Source organism: Pteropus alecto, unplaced genomic scaffold, assembly GCF_000325575.1.
Source record: "Pteropus alecto unplaced genomic scaffold, ASM32557v1 scaffold74, whole genome shotgun sequence".
Lineage (NCBI taxonomy): Eukaryota > Metazoa > Chordata > Mammalia > Chiroptera > Pteropodidae > Pteropus > Pteropus alecto.
This window is the reverse complement of record NW_006436291.1, coordinates 4570562-4588947: the sequence shown is the minus strand read 5'-3', so window position 1 is coordinate 4588947 and position 18386 is coordinate 4570562. Positions and strand designations below refer to the sequence as shown.

At 50.9% G+C, this 18386-nt stretch overlaps 2 protein-coding genes across 3 annotated transcripts in view; one reads left to right on the top strand and one right to left on the bottom strand.

The window, feature by feature from the left end:
• Nucleotides 1-10669, top strand: part of EDRF1 (erythroid differentiation regulatory factor 1) — a 35090-nt gene extending 24421 nt beyond the window's left edge. The window contains exons 20-25 of one of the 2 annotated variants that reach the window (XM_025047526.1): nucleotides 893-1051; nucleotides 1213-1362; nucleotides 2641-2794; nucleotides 5287-5402; nucleotides 6273-6424; nucleotides 9859-10669. In XM_025047526.1, coding sequence (XP_024903294.1) covers nucleotides 893-1051; nucleotides 1213-1362; nucleotides 2641-2794; nucleotides 5287-5402; nucleotides 6273-6424; nucleotides 9859-10021 — 894 coding nt within the window. In that variant the 3' untranslated portion in view covers nucleotides 10022-10669. The remainder of the gene's footprint in view (nucleotides 1-892; nucleotides 1052-1212; nucleotides 1363-2640; nucleotides 2795-5286; nucleotides 5403-6272; nucleotides 6425-9858) is intronic. The other variant, XM_006912863.3, reaches the window with a different exon arrangement.
• Nucleotides 10670-10741: 72 nt separating this feature from the next.
• The window catches only part of MMP21 (matrix metallopeptidase 21), an 8228-nt gene continuing 583 nt past the window's right edge, over nucleotides 10742-18386 (bottom strand). The window contains exons 2-7 of the mRNA XM_006912904.2: nucleotides 17608-18163; nucleotides 16506-16645; nucleotides 16134-16275; nucleotides 14916-15173; nucleotides 13396-13568; nucleotides 10742-13141 (exon numbers count right to left, since the gene is read on the bottom strand). Of these exons, the coding sequence (XP_006912966.1) occupies nucleotides 12842-13141; nucleotides 13396-13568; nucleotides 14916-15173; nucleotides 16134-16275; nucleotides 16506-16645; nucleotides 17608-18163 (1569 nt within the window). The 3' untranslated portion in view covers nucleotides 10742-12841. The remainder of the gene's footprint in view (nucleotides 13142-13395; nucleotides 13569-14915; nucleotides 15174-16133; nucleotides 16276-16505; nucleotides 16646-17607; nucleotides 18164-18386) is intronic.

Here is an 18386-nt window from a genome sequence, read left to right as displayed (position 1 = left end):
GCTGCCAGAGCTTCAGGCCGCATCTGTGCTTCATCTCGGTTTATTTTGTGCATCTGTTAATAAGATGTGTCCTAGAGTAGCAGCAGAAAAATCTAAGAACTTGTCAGGGTGTTAACGCTTTGCATAAAACCGAACATAATTAGATGTTTTGATCATGGTGAACGAAATAAAAACGTGCGGACATTGAATTTTGGGTCTGGGAACACTCAAATTTTTACATACTAATGGTAACTGCTTTATGCCATTTCGTTTTATGACGTTTCATAGGAACGCCCTAATTTCAGATAGTGGGGGAAACCTGCTCTTCGAAGCTGTGTAAGTTACTTTAGTGGAGAATTTATGGAATGGTAAATTTTAAAGTAAAGGAGACCTTATGTTTGTTTTTTTAAATTTGCACATACACAGAGAGTGGGTAAATACAAGACATGCGGAAGTTACTGCTGGATAATGGAATTAAGTGTGATTTGATTTGTTTAAATATATTGACTATTTCAGAATGTGGGGCAAAGGGTGAGAAGTTGCTTTTTTTGAGTCAAATCTGACACTTTTTTATTCTTAGACTCATTAAATTATTCTTTCCAGTTTGCTCCTATAAACCGTAATTTTCATTTAGAAAGAGAAAACGAAGGGAGACGGTGCACCCACAGGCTCTGGGCGAGTCAGAAAGCCGAGGGCCCGCAGCGGACTCGCGGGGCGGCGTGCGGTCCGCTCTGCCCCCGCTTCACTGCACTGGTGTCACTGACATACCTTCTTCCTTCCCTCTAAATATCGTCCTTTTGTAAAGTCTCCAAATCCAGTTAGCACCCGGGTGACTGTGAAGTGTGTGTTATTTTCATGTGGTGTTGGCGTGTGTTTGTACTGAGTCAGGCCTGTGTTTCTCCCTCCCTCACAGGCTGTTGATTACTATTTGAAAGCGCTGCGGTCACTGGGAACACGAGATATACACCCCGCCGTTTGGGATTCAGTGAACTGGGAGTTGTCCACCACTTACTTCACCATGGCAACGCTGCAGCAAGATTACGCTCCATTGTCCAGGAAAGCCCAGGAGCAGGTAACAGTGGGCGGAGTTATAAAGAAGCCGTTAGCCTTATGTGTCCCCTGACATACTGAGTACCTCCTCCTCGACAAGCAGGGTTTAAATGCTTTTAAACTTCTTACATAAGGCTATAGGCTTGTCTTTTTTTTTCCTTCCCCTTAACAAAAAATAAACAGATCGAAAAAGAAGTCAGTGAGGCTATGATGAAGTCCCTGAAGTACTGCGATGTGGACTCGGTGTCTGCCCGACAGCCTCTCTGTCAGTACCGAGCCGCAACCATCCATCACCGGCTGGCATCCATGTACCACAGCTGTCTGAGGAACCAGGTACGCCATTCCGGTTCAAGTGTGCTGCCAAGTCCATTTACACGTGTTCTGGCCGCTTTTCTTACATTTCAATGTACATTTTAAGTGCCATCTATTCTGTTAGCTACTTTAGAAAAACTTGGGCGTGTAGGTATTTTTCCCCCCTTGCCTATGTCATGTATTTTTCCCTACTATAATTGGGTCAAAATTACATATTTGCTCGCATGTATTATTTTGATCTTTTAAAATATAGCTAGGCTTTATAGGAATGGTTTTGTGCAAATTTTTGAGGTATATACCTCTCATCAGTTAAAATCTTTATTGTGAAGTAGAACATACGTATAAAAGCGCATAGAAAATGTATGTGAAGCATATGTGCAGTTTGAAAGACAGTAAACGGAAACCCTGTGTACCTTGCCCTTCAGTGTGTTGACATTTTGCCTGGTTGTGGCCTTTACAGAATGAGTCATCTGTACGTGTTATTCTGTGGCTTATTGCTTTTCATGCACTGTCATATTTTTGAGATTCTTCCAGGTTAGTGCAGGTAGCTGTTCATTTCCTCATTTCAGTTGTATTCATTGAATGACTAAATCACAATTCGTTTATCCATTCTATGATTAGTGAACTTTGGGGTTGCTTCAGTTTGAGGCTGTTAGAAGTAATGTACTGTGAATATACATGAATATACATGAATCCTGGTACTGAAATGCATGTATTTCTAAGACTAATTCGAGGCCTGGGTCGAAGCTGTCTTCGTTCAGAGTCTTCCTTCAGCTTCTCAGAGATGGTTTTTGTTGCGTGCCGTTTCCCCTTAGCTCAGTGTCAAGACAACTAATCTCGCGGTCCCTTGGGGCATGGGTTTACCTCTGGATTGCCCTTATTCTTTGAGGTCTGGTTTCATCAGGGAGGACGTTTATCCACTTTGTGCTGGCCCTAGACTCCTCCCTTGCTCACAGGAGGCCCCCCAACCAAAATTCAGGTTTGCCCAGGTGGCCTCATGTCCTCAAGGCAAAAGCAAGCTTAAGAGTTCCCAGGCAGTTCAATAGGGGAAGAATTGTCCTTTCAGCAAGTAGTGCTGGGACAGCTGGACATCCACATGCAGAAGGGAGTTGGGCTCCTACCTCACATCATATGCCGAATTAACTGAAAATGGGTTAGCGATCTAAATGTAAAAGCTAAAACGATCAGACGTATAGAAAAACAACACTGAAAAGCATTTAGCGGTCCAGGAAGAGGTGATGAACGCATTATTGCAAGACCCGAGCCTCAGGGTGTTTTCTGTTTCACCTTTGGTTCTAGGTCGGTGACGAGCATCTCCGGAAGCAGCACCGGGTGCTGGCCGACCTTCATTACAGCAAAGCCGTGAAGCTCTTCCAGCTGCTGAAGGACGCGCCCTGCGAACTGCTGCGAGTACAGTTAGAAAGAGTCGCGTTCGCAGAGTTTCAGATGACCAGTAAGTCTCGCCTTTTCGTTTCTCAGATTCGTGTGCATTGGCTTAGCGTAGATTGTCCCAGAGTGAGACAGACCTCTGGTCTCTCTCGGATACATGTAATATTGCTTACTTTTTCATTTGCCCATAGTGACTTTGGGTAGGGACCAGAGCAATCTCTACAGTTTCGGAAGTGCTTTTCAAAACTTAGAGAAATGGTTTAGATTATGCTCGGTGACTAGAAATATTGAAATATAGCCCACGATTCTCTTTGACAAGTCCTTTACACAAAGAGTTAAGCCATCGGGGACAACATAGGGGATAGTGGTAAAGGAGGGCAGTCCAGTGAACCCTCATGAGCCGCAGCCGGTACTGGCAGCTGTGGATGATGGTTCTAGAACAGGCAGGTCCTGAACAAGGTAACTGGAGGGCAGGGCACAGAAGGGAAGCGAGACGCAGTGAGGCTGCTTATTGAGTTGTGTCCGCGGTGGGGAGGGGCTGGTTCACCTGCTCTCCTCCCGCGGAGGGGTCTTTTGAGAAATGCCTCTGCTGTGGAAGGAACAAGGAACAGTTATTCGAAGTACTGCGTTCATTTGCTTTCCTTTCAGTCGTTTTCTTCTGTAAAATTAACATACGTGATACTTAACATATAGATGACTCCATTTGTGCAGCCTCCCTGGAAGGGTGCAGGAGAGCCTGATAATGACGTTGCCGCCTCTGCGGAGGGGCCTGGAGGGCGGGAGGGAGGCCTTCACCGTGCACGACTCGGCCCTCCTACGATGTGAGAAGGTGTTTCCTGTTCAGAACGGTTTTTAAAACTACTTTTTACCAGTTTTTAAAACTACTTTTATTCTGTGCTGTTAACCTCTTGCCAGCACAGAATGCCTGGCTGGGGGTGTGGGGTGATCATCCGGGGTGAACGGTTGGGTGCTCTTTCTGGGGTGCTTTTTCTTCCTGTCCATCTTTGAATTTTCTGCCATGTTTGAATTCCTGGAATGAGCAGGAATCATTTATCTAAAGAAGAATAGAGAGATACTGGGAACAAATTTGCTAAGATGATATGTATGGTTAGTTCTTTTAAAAGAATGTTTAATGCTGTATCTGAGAAAAATAATGTAAATGTTTGGGGGATTTTGTTAGCCAGATTTGTGGGTTTTATAAGCCAGGTTGATAAATGCTCTAGTTTACACCTTTTATTCTACCTCGTTTTACCTAGTCTTTTTTTCTGTAGTACATAAGACTCAAATTTCCTGCTGTCTGTCTTATCTGTGCCCTGTCCCCAGTAGCATTTCCATTCATAATCAACAGCTTGCCTTCCAGGTGCCAGGATCTACACTGAATCGTATTTATCTATTGATTTTTAAGACAATGGGTGGCTTACACTGTAAAGGAAGAAGGCAACAACATTCCCCCCGCCATCTGAAGAGTTGAGGCGTCCCCAAGACCACTTCTCACACGAGTACAGGCCTAGGGGTCCCAGAAATCACCCTCAGGTGTGACAGTTCACCGGCAGGGCTCGGAACTGTCTGAAGGGTGTTATACTTGGGGTTACTGTGTGTGACGGGAAGAACAGGACCAGCCACGGGAGGAGGCACATGGGGCAGAGTGCCGAGAGCTCCCGGCACGAAGCTTCTCGAGCAGCTTCTGGCCATCCTCTGCCCACGGAGTCAGACAGTGCTCAACGCTGCAGCGACGTTCAGTCACAGTGTGCACAGAGCATGTCCTCCGGGGAGCTCACCCAGGCCTGGGTGTCCAGAGATTTTACTGGGATGCCCACAGATGGGGTTGGCTGCCGCGTGGCCGACCTTTGTCTCCAGCTGCTCTGGGGGTCATGGGCCCAAAGCCCCCACAGTGAACCAGTCATTAAGCTGTCCTGTGTGGTCCAGGCGCCTCCAGGTCACCAAAGACCCCCAGCAGACAGGGTGTTCCGAGGGCTTAGAATCGCCTCTGGGAGCTGAGGGCAAAGGCCAGCCCAGCTTTGTGTGCACAGGGTCAGCCCGCTGCTACGCCTCAGCGCGCACAACCAGGCGGGAGCTCCTGGAGAGCAGGGCAGAGGCGCTTCGGGCTCGAGAGCTGCAGAAAAGTCTGTTTGGGTCTCAGAATAAAGGAAACCGGCTCAGCTGGTCTGACTGCTTTGAATAGCAGGTGGACACGGGTGTCTTACAGGTACTTCGGACCCGACCAGCCTTGTGTGGCTGGTAAATAGCGCGGTGGCCTTCACACCGCAGGTTCCTCCCGGCTGGTCCCCTTGAACCTGACACTCCCACACTGGCTCTTATCCAGACAGGTTGTGCTCTCATGCTGGCAGAACCAAATCAGGAGGCAGGGAAACGATGATCATATTTTTCTCTAGGGATAATTACTGAACAAAAGTTGGATTTAGAAGATTTGTTGGGATTCTCATAAGCTAACTTTACAGCGTTTGAAAATTGGAATTTTCATTGATACGCTGAGACATTGGATGGGTTTGTAGATTTACCTGTAAAGGAACGATCATTTTGTGTTTAACACTCTAGGTCAGAATAGCAACGTTGGAAAATTAAAAACACTGTCTGGGGCCCTGGATATAATGGTGAGAACTAAGCACGCGTTCCAGCTCATCGGAAGGGAGCTCGTGGGGGAGCTGGGCCAGGTAGGTGGAGAAAACGGCTGTCTCTGTTCTTACGTGTCTTATGCCAACTGCTGGACGTGTAAGTGGGCACTTGGGGTACACGCGTGTACGAGTTGTGTGTATACAGACATACACACGTGTATCTGCTTTGCATAAAAACATTAACAGCGGTTTATTATATTTTCTCGATAGAGTCATTATTAACTGGAATTTGCAAGTATATCTTTTATATTTAAATTTTTTTTCTTTAGATAACCACATAGTGCTTGGTTAGTAAGGCCCTGAGAGTATAAAGTATCTGTTGAGTTTAGCTTTTCTGCGGGTTTCTTTTTGTTTAGTTTTTTTAAGAGAAAAGGCCCATGCCCTCCCTCATGCTTTCTACTAAACTGCCGGGGAGCAGGGGGACGGGGAGCGGGCTGCGCAGGTTCCTGGGCCTTTCGAGTTGGCCGGCATCCCAGCGTTCATGCTGCCTCTGCCGTTGCTCAGCGCTGCCCGAGTCCCCACGCACACGAGCCTGCGACCTTTCTCCCCGGCTGGTCACCCTGTAACACACCCGTTTCCGTCTGGCTCCTCCAGCCTCTGATGTTGGGAAGTTAGGAGATCTTCGTGAAGCATTAATTTCCTCTTTGCAAGGGCCTATTAAGTGTGAGACATTCTGTCGTGTACTTCAGTATATTAAATGGTGTCAGGGGAGGAAGGAGGAGGCAGAGGCATCCTGGTCACATCAACCACTACTGCTGATAGGGCTGTCCCTTAAAACAAGTGATCTTGGGTTTGCTGGCTGTCATCTTGGTTGAAAGCTTATTGGATGAATGAAACTCAGTTCCATCGCTTCCGTATGAACTACAGCTCTCGGGTAACGTAGATGAAATAACTCCTTGTTGCTTGTAGCCGAAGAGTGAGGAGGCCCCTCCGGCTGCCGATCCCTCTCCCAGTCTGAATCGAGAAGAGGTGATCAAACTCCTCAGTATATTTGAATCCCGGCTGTCGTTCCTCCTCCTTCAGTCCATCAAACTGCTGTCTTCGACTAAGAAGAAAACCAGGTAAATCAAACTGCGGGAATTTCTTTCCCAGCACCTGTGTGTGGAAGGCGCACACACAGCCCGGCCTGGCCCTGTGCGAGGGTAACCTGCAGTCTTTCCTGCCGTTTTTGTGGGTAATCCAGGATTTTCGGCTGCACTCTGCCCGGACCAGCTCAGTTAGGGGAGCCTCTCCAGGCAGCCTGCAGCATGTCGAAATTGTAGACACTAAGCAGCTTTGCATCCTAAGAGTAACTGTTACCCTGTCAGCTGTAATTGTTCCTCTGTGACCAAAGGAGAGCCTTCGTGTGGGGCGGAGCACTCACTGGTAGGTGCCCGGCTGTCTCACTCGGCCTCCTCAGTCCTTGGCGTCTGCTGTGCCCTCTCACTGGTGCTGGCAGGACGCGTTGAGGTGTGAGCAGATGCACCCATGTCCTGAGGAGCTAAAAGGCAAAAAAGCAAAGTTGAAAAACTCACGGCTTTTCCTTTTAACAGCAGTGCATAATTTTTTAAATTTTTACTGGTTTCCACAAACGTGAATTCATGATATGCAAGAAACACAGCGATCCATTGATTTTCACACACCGATGGTTTGAGTAATTGGCTAGTAGGTAAATAGTTTAGCCTTACAATATCTTTTATAATCATAACAGTCATATAGTATGACCTAGGTCATTTTTATTTTAGTGGAGGGTCTTCTGTTATTCAGGTTGTTAGTATTCTGTTGAAAAAAATTTTAAAGTTTTCGTGAATGATGCATAAAGTCCTATTAAGCTAAATTTCAGAGTTTAAGTAAAAGATTATTAAATGTGATACTTGAGTTAATATAGTTAATATGATGACAGGTTTCAAAACAGAAATACCGGTTTCTAAGTCATTTGCCATTGGCTCATGTTTCGCTGATGTGTTTGTGAAAACGTCTCTAATGGTGCTGGGCAGAGGGGACATCTGTGCTGCAGGCCGTTATTTCCCCATGAATTGATGGACTCTTTTTGGAATAAAGGGAAAACAAAAGTAGAATTAGAAAGGAAATAGTAGTACGATTCTGTTTCGTTTTGACTGTTTCTCCCCACTCCCACCCCTGGGCAAAAAAAGTAGAATAAATTAATCTGAGTAATTACGATGTTATCTTAATTTTCTTAGAATCCATAAGAACTGTGCAATCTAAGAAAATTAAGATGCATTTGATTTAAAACTTTTTTTTTCCGTTTGAGATTTTGCAGGCACTTCCTCTCATGACAGCTGCATTGGTGCTGTCCTGCTTTAAATGGTTATGTCTTTTCTTTTTGGGTTTAGAATTTATTTGCTCTTATACTGTATTTTAATATTTATTGCTTTAACAGATTGGAGCCTCTTGACCTTTTGATGGCTTTGGGGTTAAATATAATGAAAAACTATTAAAATTAGAAGTAGTCTCGCAGGGTTTGGGATGTCCGCGACCATAATGCTCAGAGCAGATCCTTTAGGACTGTGGTCCTCAACCTTTCTGGCACCAGGGACTGGTGCTCCTATGAGACTAACTCCTGATGATCTGAGGTGGAGCTGAGGGGATGCTGTCGCTGGGGAGTGGCTGTGAATACAGATGAAGCTTCGCTCGCCTGCCGCTCATGCCCTGCTGTGCCGCCTGGTTCCTAACGGGCCATGGATCAGTACTGGTCTGTGGCCCAGGGGCTGGCGACCCCTACTTTAGGTCTGTGGGCTGTTCCTGGCCAGATATGTACATTTAATATTTGGTTAAGATTAGTGAAAAGGAAAATAAAAGAATGTAAGTCAGTTGCCTTTGGAGAAAAGACGACCGTATGAAATGACGGGACCCTTCTGAACAGACTTCATGGTCCAGTGAAGGGATTGATGAGCGTGGATTAAGGGAGGGAATGTTGTATAGAAATGAAAAGATGATTTAAGATTTAGAATTATGATCAGAACAAATCAAAGAGTTTTAAATTTATGATCCCAGAAGCCGTCAGTCACCTTCAGGCTTTTAGCTAAAATGGATGTCATTGTCCATACAGAAGGAGCCGTAACTTCCCACATTGGGTGCTATTGCCTTGATCACTGTTAGGAGTTCAAATATTTTATAAGATTATCTGAGGTTTCATGAATGTTAACCTCTCCCTGCCAAAAAGAACCCCTGAAACACAGCCATCGTAGGCCCAGACTGCAGACAGTGAGTAAAAGTGAACTGTCACTTTTACTGTGCCATGGGCGGTGCTGGGGGAAGGAGATGGGGAGCTTTGCCTGATAAAAGAAGTAGGAATAAGGGTGAGGAGAGCAGTGGGCCCCTAACGAGCGCATGAGCGCAGCCCACGTTGGTTCCAGCCTGGGCCTGTGTCAGGCCAGCCGCGGGATGGCAGGGGGTCCTGTTGGAGAGGATGGGAGGGGCCGGGAAGGGGGAGGAGGTCTGTTTTTACAGCCTGAGCCTTGACGTGGGCCAGAGGGAGGTGCCAGAGACGGAGTGCTCAGGCAAGGAAGAGAATCGGCACGTTCACGAGTGGGAAGAACGTGACTTTGGAAGTCAGGAAATGACGTTTGGACCTAGATCCAAATTAACCCTTCCAGGCCTTATTTTTCACAGCAATAAAAGAAGAATACTGGTCCTTGCCTTCGAGGGGACAGGGCTGTCATGTGGCTCAGATGGACATGCCCACTCTCAGGAGCCACGCGGTTGTGAGCTGTTGTTACCTGGTCGTGTGGCCAGGGATCTGTGATCCATCTGGGCTCATTTTTAAAGGATGTTAGACATGAACTGCTATGCAAATTACTAGTCTTTTTCAGTAGTCACATAAATATAATCCACTGATCTATTTTATGGGAAAATATTTTCAGAACAAACTGCAAACTGCAGTTTCCTTGTAAACAGTGGTTAAGTGGAGTACTGTCTAGAACCCGCCAGCTGGGGGCGCTGTGCACACGGACGTTGCACTGGCCTTTCAGATACTGGAGGTGCAGTCGTTCTGTAAGTCAGGAGTCTGTGCTTCCAGCCCTGGGTGATTCTAGCTCCGGGGAGAGCAGGTCCATGCCGCCCACCCAGGCTGAGGACCGCGGGGCTCGATGTGAGGGTGGAGGGAGCGCCCCGGCCCTCGGCTGCCTCCACTGCGTTTTCTCCGTGGAGTGTGTCACCTGACACTCGGTTAATGCTGTCTTCCCAGACCTCCTTCCCCGACAGAGCGCACACTCCACGGAGGCCGGGACTTTTGGTCTGTTGTGGTCACTGCCAGGAGCAGTTCCCACTCTGTAGTAAGCGCTCAAATATCTGTAAAAAGAATACCTGTAAAAAAAAAAATTGGTTTTGCTGTATTGAAATTGATGTCTCAGATGAGCAGGCGGCATGGGACAGGCCTTCCCTGCGGAAGGCGGTGGCTGGCCTGTCACTGCGTTGTTGCTTCTCTTTCTGGACGGTCGGGGGCACCACTGCTCACGTGACCTCTTGTTCTGTTTCGCTTTCGTTTTTAACCCAGCAATAACGGCGAAGACGACGTAGCCCTCAAAACCAACAAGCAGATTTACTCCCAGCTTTTGAGAGCTACAGCCAACAGAAACACAACTCTGTCTGAAAGGATCGACGTTCTTACCCGTTTGCTGGATCAGCTTGCCCGCGGCAGCGGTGGCCCCGGCCAGTGACTCACGCCAGGGCGGCGTCCGCCCAGATGCTGTCAGTGCCTTCTGCACTCGGGGGCGAGTTTGTCCATTTGGTGCTTCGTTTAATTAAATACGCGGGGATACCCACTTACCGCGGGCACAGCAGCGGAACCGCTGAGCCCTCATTGCCCGTGACAGACACATCACGGTCGAATTCTTTGGCTTCTTCATGGAAAGTGCTAAAAACAGTCAGACTTAAAGCTCCCGGCACTGATTTCTTCGAGAAATACATGGCACCTCAACGTTGACAGACTTGCTGTGATGCAGTTACACTTTTAAATGTTTTTGAAGTATGTTAAGCTGTATGGGTTTAAGCTGTAATTATTTGGGGTAAATGCTCCTTTGGTCAAGGGAACTTTATTCCAGCGACGTGAGTGGCCCAGCGACGTGAGTGGCCCGGTGGGTTCGGGCAGCGGCCTGCACGTGCGCAGGGCTCCCCTCTCGCGGCCCGGGGTGAGCTCGGCCCTTCGTAAGCTGCGGTGCAGGAGTTTTGAAGACGCATCGAGCAGTTCCCTGTATTCAGTGCATGTTCTGAGGGACCTACTTTTCTTTCCCTTGGTGACAGTTGGTGAAGAGTAGGTACTACTCCCGTCTCCCCCCCCACCTCACCCCCGGCCTTTTTTATTTTAAACTTGAAACTGTGAATAAGGTAAAATTATTTTGAATAAATAATTTATTTATTTAAGATGTCTTTGTCTTTTTCCATTTTATATTCCTCACATTGAGTTTTGATGCGGTTAATACATTTTACAAAGTAAAGATTCAAATATTAAAAACAAAATTCTGCCATACACTAAATCCTCCCTGGATTCTATGCATCGCTCGCTGCCGCTCGGTGGCTCCTGTCCGGTGCATGCGGACGCGTTCGGTGCTGTGCTCGTCCCACCGTAGTTACTGATCGCGGTTGCAAGAACAGTAACGCAACACGTCAGGCATCCTCTTCCCTGTCAGGGCGACGGTCTGGGCTGGTGTGCAGGCCGCCTCTGCAGACGAGCTTGCCTGGCACCCCAGCCCTCTGGCCTGGTCCTGAGCGAGGGACGAGGCGCCCGTGACCTCTGTCGGCAACAGCTGCGGTCATTCCCACTGCAGATCCTCCAGCCACGCCTCTGAAGGGATCTGACCTGTGCTAGGAAATGGTCTGGAACAAACCTGTTTTAAGCTCGATTTTTACCAGCTGCTTTCTCGTACACTGAGATTTTCAGGTGTGTCCCTTGTCGGTGAGTTGACATCTGTCATAACTTGGCAGAACTATTTCTTGCCATTTGTCCACTTCCTTGTTTTTTAGTTGCATTGTCCTTAGGACAGACTTGCATCAATTTTCAAATATTAATCGTCGAAACGTTTAAAGGTTTGACTAAATTATAAAGCAGTTGTACAAAGTCAGCAATGTCCCCTATCGGGACTGCTGCCATTCTGCTCCCCCCCCCACCGCCTCCCGCCACAGCAAGCACACCCAGGGTCACACTGTCCTTGCGAGTTAACCTGGACACTTCCCTCGTACACATCTAACTTTGGATTCACGAATTCGAAAAGGGTTTTCTACTGAAGTAGAAACAAGCTGGAGTTGGGGATGAGAGTTGCTTGCTTAGTCTAATCACCTCGCCTTAGCCAAACAGCCTTTCAGTCAAGAGGGAAATTTGTTTTTAAGCACGAAGATAAAAATACTAGCTATCTTCCCTTGTCAAAGCAATAGTATGAAAGTTCCTACAGGGGTTCAAAGGGTATTTTACAAATGTTTTTGTATTTTGCTGATTTTAAATGAAAGCTCCCTAAAGTGCTTCAGTTTTAGCTGTTCCTTTAAGAACTGTTATTTGTACCCCGATCGTCGAGACCACTGAATCTTTTTCAGTTAGTTTCAGTGCCTGTTTTGTGCACCTCGTTCCGGACGACATTGAGAGTTTTTGTGTTAAGAGGTAATGGGACGTGATGCCTGCCCTAGAGAAAACTGATACAGGAAAACTAGTCATCCAGTTACCTTCCAGAGCCTCACCCTCAGAACATAAACAAACTGCCAAATAAAGTGTTTCCTGCTTGGAAGAGGAAGGAGCGCGTTACATGACCTGTGGCAGGCCAGAGGCTGTTCTGTGCAGCGCCACGTGGGGTGCAGGCTGTATTCAAACAAAGCCCTCCAGGAGTGCAGTGAGGGCAAGGGCGCTAGGCTGCAGGGAGGTGAAGGTCAAGGGCGACCACTGCCTTTGACCTTGGACAGGACACAACTAGTGAGCTTCATTCAGCGTCTTTGGCCGGAATGTGCACAGTAGTGTCTGTCCTGCCACTGGGACAGAGTTGTGAAGATCGAGAGAGATGCTTGGAAAGAAAGTCCATGAACACGGTCAAGTGTTACAAAGTATGAATTACTCTTGACGATCTTGGAGTGTAGTTCATTCAAATTCTGCGTCCTTTCCCACTGAATCCTTAAGCTCAGTGCAGTAACACTTTCATGTCCTTGGGGAGAGGTGTCTTCTCTGATGAGAACCCCTGGCTATGGCCATGTTCCTGGCTACCCAGGAAATGGGGGGAGGGGCGGGGGCAGGGGACAGTGTCGGGACCTCGCTACGGAGCCCTGGAGAGAGTGGGAAGCAAAGAGCGATTCCTCGGGACTCATTTTTAACCTTTCCGAAACAATGTGTAAAATGACTTGGGAAATGACTCCCCGAGAAACTGATTTTTGAATCAAAGTTCAGGTAATGCCCTTCCCGCTGGGCTGTAACTTAGGGAGCCCCATCCGCATCTGTTACTAAATCCCAGACTCTTCCTCTTAGGAGCGAAACCCTTGGGCTCTGCATCGGCCTGGTTCCCTCATCACATGTTCAGGGTGGAGGTGTGGACGTCACACACGTCGAACCACGTCCCCGAGATCGGCCGCGGGGGGAGCACGCCGTTGGAAGGGAGCCCAGGGCGCCGGCGTCTGTCCTCGTCACTCACCACTTTCCAGTACTGGTGGCCTTTGAAGAGGAAGACGGCCTTGTGCGCGTAGGAGTAGTAGGCCGCGTCCAGGTGTCTGACGGGGTGGCTCTGCGGCTCTACGGCCGGGAAGACGTCGGTCATCTTCTTCGGGTACGACCCAAGGACTTGATTCCTGTTGACGTCGAATGCGAACACCTGCAGAGCAAGGAAAACAAGACTGGCTTTTCTGGAAATACTGATCTGAGGTTAATTTCTAGTGATGAGGTAAGTCGATCGGCGACTGGGCACCGAATTCTTTGGGCGGGAAATTTTTAATTTTCCGTTGTGAGGGGATGATCTGCCACGTAGGCCTGCGGTGACAGGACAGATTTCACTAAGGACTTGGTCGTCTGACCAGCTTCAATTAGAGGTGACAGAAGCAACAGCAGGCTGCAAAGCCTTCTACTTACGAGGGACCCTTTGAAGAAGTAAATTAGCTGCTTCCTTCGGTCATAGAAGGCAGTGTCCAGGGGGCTTGGGATCCCAGGAAATCCTTCTGAAATCAGTTTGGGGTAGCTTTTTCCTTGTTCGTCTTCGGTGTGGGCCTGATCCTTGTCACTGTCATATCTCCAGTACTGATTTCCTGAGAGCCAAACAAAAAACGTTACCGTGGTTTGTCACTGTAAAATCACAGGCAGCGACAAAGGGGGCAGCCTTCAGCAGAGGCCCCGGCCACCATGACGCTCCGCTGTGATTCCAGAGGAAAGACAGGCTTCCTGCCTCTGGGTGAAGCTTCGGCCCAAGTCAGTGATCTCCCAGATCCAGAGTTACTTCTAGATCTGACCCCGCAACCCCGATGTCAGTTACATTTCGGGACGTCTCCAACCGGGGAAGGAGGTGCTCTCGACTCTGAAACAGCCAGACTGTCGAAGTCCAGCCCGAGGCACGGTCTCCACTGACTGCTCTGAAGGGCTTCCTCCTCTGTGATGTGAAGGGAGGCCGAGGCCAAGTTCATTCACGGGTTTCTAATGCAAACTTCGCATGCGGAGTTCTTCGGTTTGGCTCTTGCCTCACTCGTTTTGAGCCACTGCGAGCAACATGGTTACATTCCCAGGATGCTGGCAGAGACAGTGCCCACAGTTTATCTCGGGACAGCAGGGAGAAGGGAAGCAGTGACTACAACACCGAGTTTGTGATGCTCCTGGGACATAGGCACAGGGGCCCCGGGCGAAGTGGCTGAGTGGGGAGGAAGCAGCGAGAAAGGCCCGAGGCTACCTGTCCTGTGATCACCAAGGCTACTGGGCTCTCTGCCGTTCCTGCCTCCCTGCAAAACCTGCTCCTCCCCGCTCAGAAACTGCCAGGGCATCCTTGCTGCCTCTGCATAAAGTCCCGCCCCGGCCCCTGGCATTCAGGCTCTCCATGTGCGGGCGACATGCTCGTTTCCTCCCAGCTCTAAGGCTGTGAGTTGGACCACCCCCTGTGCCTTCCCCCAGCCCCACCTCCCCGCCACACAGCACGCTGGTGTCCTCCCAGGGCACTCCAGGTCCTCCTACCCATCCTTAAAGCTGGGGCCGAGCCCTGACTCCTGGGTGGCTCCAGCACCTGACTCTGGGTGACAGTGATCACCTCCTGTGCTCATTCTACGCCTTTAGATCGTGCTTCTGTTGGTAGGCTTCTAAGGTGTTTTCCTCTCCAGAATCAGATCGAAACTTGTGTGGTTTCCTACAATTCTTTGGCAGCCGCCCCAGATCCCAGCACTGTGTGTTTACGCATGCATTCACTCGCCCCTTCATCAACTGGATGCGTTCCGTGCCTTGTTAAAAAGATCAGGGCTACAGCGCCCCTCCTGTGCTCACAGAGGTTACGTCTGACGGAACACGGAAATTAAGTAATCTCAAGAGCATTACAAAACATTCCCCGGTAGGGGCTCAGAGCATTGGTTCCGAAAGCATTCGTTTGATAGAACCGAGCCGTCCACAGGGACCTGTACCTTTAAAGAAATAACGTTCGTCCCTTCTCCAGGTCCAGACGTGGACGACAGCGTCTATGTTCTGGGCTGGGACGCCCTGCCAGCCTGCGACGATGCGGATGGGGTCCCCGTAGCGTGTCCGGTTGTTCCGGTTCTCGTAGAGCCAGTACCAGCTGTTGCGGAAAAAGTACGTGCTAAACCTCAGCAGCGCCGCCCCGCGGTGGTCTTCCTCTCTGCGGATCCAGTCAAACGCAGTGTCAAATGAGCCTTCGCATGAGCCTTAAAAAACAAGCAAACAAACAGCCCAGCCCCTCGTCACCGGCTGCAAAGCCGACAGTTCCTACCTTCACGTATGACTTGTCTAGAGACAACTACAAAGCTGGACGTTGCTATGAAAACACCTTAAAGCAAGACCTCACGAGACTGGAAGTAGCTTTCCCTGGCTGAGTGGACAGAGGGACCCCGCTGGCCTGCAGCAGTGCTGGGCACATGGGTTGTTCTGGCTTCATCATTAAAGCGCTCCCGGTCACTCTCTAAAGTGTCCCAGTTTGGATGCGAGTTACACGATCACCCTAAGCACAGCTGATGCCTCTTCTGGTGGCTGACCTGACTTCCCCCGAGGGAGGAAGTTTGGTCCTGGGCACACACAGGAGTAGATTTCCGCGGACGGACGTAAACGTGTCCTAGCATTTGTCACTCTCCAAAGATGCTGCGGTGCAAGAACGGGACGGTTTGAGTAGAACAGAAATGGGGACGGTCCCTGTTTTCGATGGAAAAGTGGAGGGCGGGTTCTCTTTCCTGCAGCCTCAGTGCCAAATCCGATCACTCCATTAAGTAATGAATTGCCGGCGCTTTGGCCTGAACAATTAAATAGACATTAAAGCTCATCTGGCTGTGCTGTTCTTTGCCTTCAGATTGCAGACGACTTCTTCAGCGGCTTCCGGCTCCTGGAGCTCTCAGGAGATGCCACTCCTGTGTCTGGAAAACCACGTGCCCCCTCCTTCCTCCCAGGGAACATAATGCATTGTGTGAGAGAGAGGACACGGGAGGAAGCACCCATGGGACTGCTCTGCTCCCCACGGCGGCCACAGTCCGGCATGGCCGCCTTCGACTAGGGACTGGCACCCCAGCGCCTGGAGGCAGCTGCCCTGTTTGGTGCCCTTTGGGGGCCAGCCTTGCAGGGAGGAGGTTTGGGGTCCTCCGTCAGCTCTGAGCATGGCCTCTCCCAGGCAGTCTTACCATACAGCTTTTGAACTGCCTTCCTGTCTGACCAGTCCAACTCAAACGCAGGCCCCTGGGGCAGATAATTTGGCTGCATTACGGATCCTGTCCTGTAGGTGTGAGGCAAGCCGAGGACATGGCCAATTTCATGGACGGCCACCTGGAAAGGAACACAGACCATTGGTGCAGTGCTGACCCAGGGTGTCTGAGGGCCACTGGGAGCCGTCCCACCACGGAGGCCGGCTGTGCCTGGGGAGGGGCCATGCTTGGTAAGAAGGGACGATGCTGAGACCTGGGGAGCTTCCTCGGAAGGGAGTGGGCGCTCCCCTGGAGCCCGGCCAAGGCGGCAGTGCCCTTTGCGTGGTCTACGAGCAGCGCGAGGGCACTTACTTTGAGAAGGCTGATGCCCCTGTCGCTGGTGGGAGGTGTGAAGTGTTCATCATCGTCAAAGTGAATATCGCCCAGGCGCCAGGCATGTGCAAACTCCTGTCCACTCCCATCAAAAACCCGGGGACAGCCCAGGTGCCGGCCTGGCGAGGGAGAGGGAGGTGGTCCAGGTGAGCAGGGGTGCCCACTGCATAGACTGCCCAGCTCCCCGGACCGGGGAACGCAGACACTGCAGGGTTCCCAGCCTCGAGGGACCAGCAGTCTGGGAGCAGAAGTGGCACCTCCTGGACTAACTCTTCCACGTGAGGCTTGCATGACACACGGTGGATCATGAGCAATGTGTTAACAAAATCTAAGGGCATAAACGGCTGTGGGCCACATGCTACAGGAGCCGAGAGGAGAGAGGCTGTCCCACTGCCAGCGAGCCGGGTGTATTCTGGGACATGGAGCGCTGTCGAAAAGCTGTTGGGGGAGACGAGTCATGCCCTGGACCCTGACAGCTGGTGCTCATGGAATACAGGGGGTGCTGCCACGTGGCAAGGCCCGTCCCTTACATTAGCATAGTTTTTCAACAAACTGTGCCCTGGTACTTCTCAGATTAGGAACTAATCCAGTGGGACCAGCGGGCGGCTGTCAGCACCCCTCCTTCCTAGATGGAGCTGCAAAGAAGTGACTTTGTGCAAACCCACCTTGCTAGGAGGCAGTGGGGCCTGGACGAGGACGGCTGGTCTACCTCGTGACCTGGGGCACACCGAGCCCTCTGTGAGCAGTGCTCATCGGGCTGACCTGCTCTGATGTCCCCAAGAGATCACTCTGGGCTCTTTGTAGGGTGACACGCCAGTCACTTAACCAGTCACTTACAATAAAGCAACATCTGGAGGGCTTACGATATGCCCACGGCCTGACAGGTGACATCTCGGGACAGCCTTGGGAGCACGGTTGGTGCTGCGGCTCTGCGGGTGCCCGCAGCTGGCAGGAGGCCAGGGAGGAGTTGCCCAGGTGGGCCTGTTTGCCTGAAGTCCCCATTATGCTAACGCGGCCCTACTTCAGGCTCTGGGGGAAGGCAGAGAGGGGACACGGCCTGTGCAGTCTTCGCCCTTCTTACCTCGTCCAAAACCCAGCTTTATGTCAATCGTGGCTGCAGGGCCAGTGAGGTCCTCACGAAAGTCCAGTGGCATCACCTCGCTCCACATCCTGAAGGCCAGGCGGAAGATGTACCTCTGCTCCTCCACGGAGAGCTGGCTGCTGTAGCCCTCCGCCACCAGCCTCCAGGTCAGGGTCTTTTTGGCGAAGGCCCAGGTGCCCCCACCCTGAGGGGAGCCCTTGGGCTGCAGGTCCGGTCCTGGGCGCAGAGTCTGCAGGAAGCGCTTCGGGCGGGCCCTGGGGCGCTGGCCCAGCGGGGTGGGCCGGGTCTGGGGTGCAGTGCTGGTGGCCTGCAGCTGGGGCTCAGTGTCCGGGACGCCGCAGCGAGGCCGGTTCATGGCCGCCAGCGTGGCCGCGTCCAGCTCCCCGCTCGCTGGCAGCGCGTTGACCTTCTGGAACTTGCGCAGAGTCTTGGCCAGAGCAGCGCCCGCGGGGCGCTCAGGGGGGGGGGCGTTGTGGGGACCCCTGGCCCCCAAACCCGCGGGCGCCTCGGCCCAGCCGTATTTGGACAGGAACCGCTGCAGGAGAGAGAGGCACGGGGACCGACGGTGGGTCACCTGCCCGGCCCCTGCCCGTTTCCGCCGCCCGGGACGGCGCCTTTGCGTCCCGTCACCCAGTGTCCGCTGAGTGTCCGCCTGCGCCCTGCGGTGTTTCTACCTCGTGCTCACCGGTGGCCTGTGCGAGGTCCCGCGCCTGGGGTGGGTGCGCGCACGTGTGCGTGCGTGCACGGGTGTGCGTGCG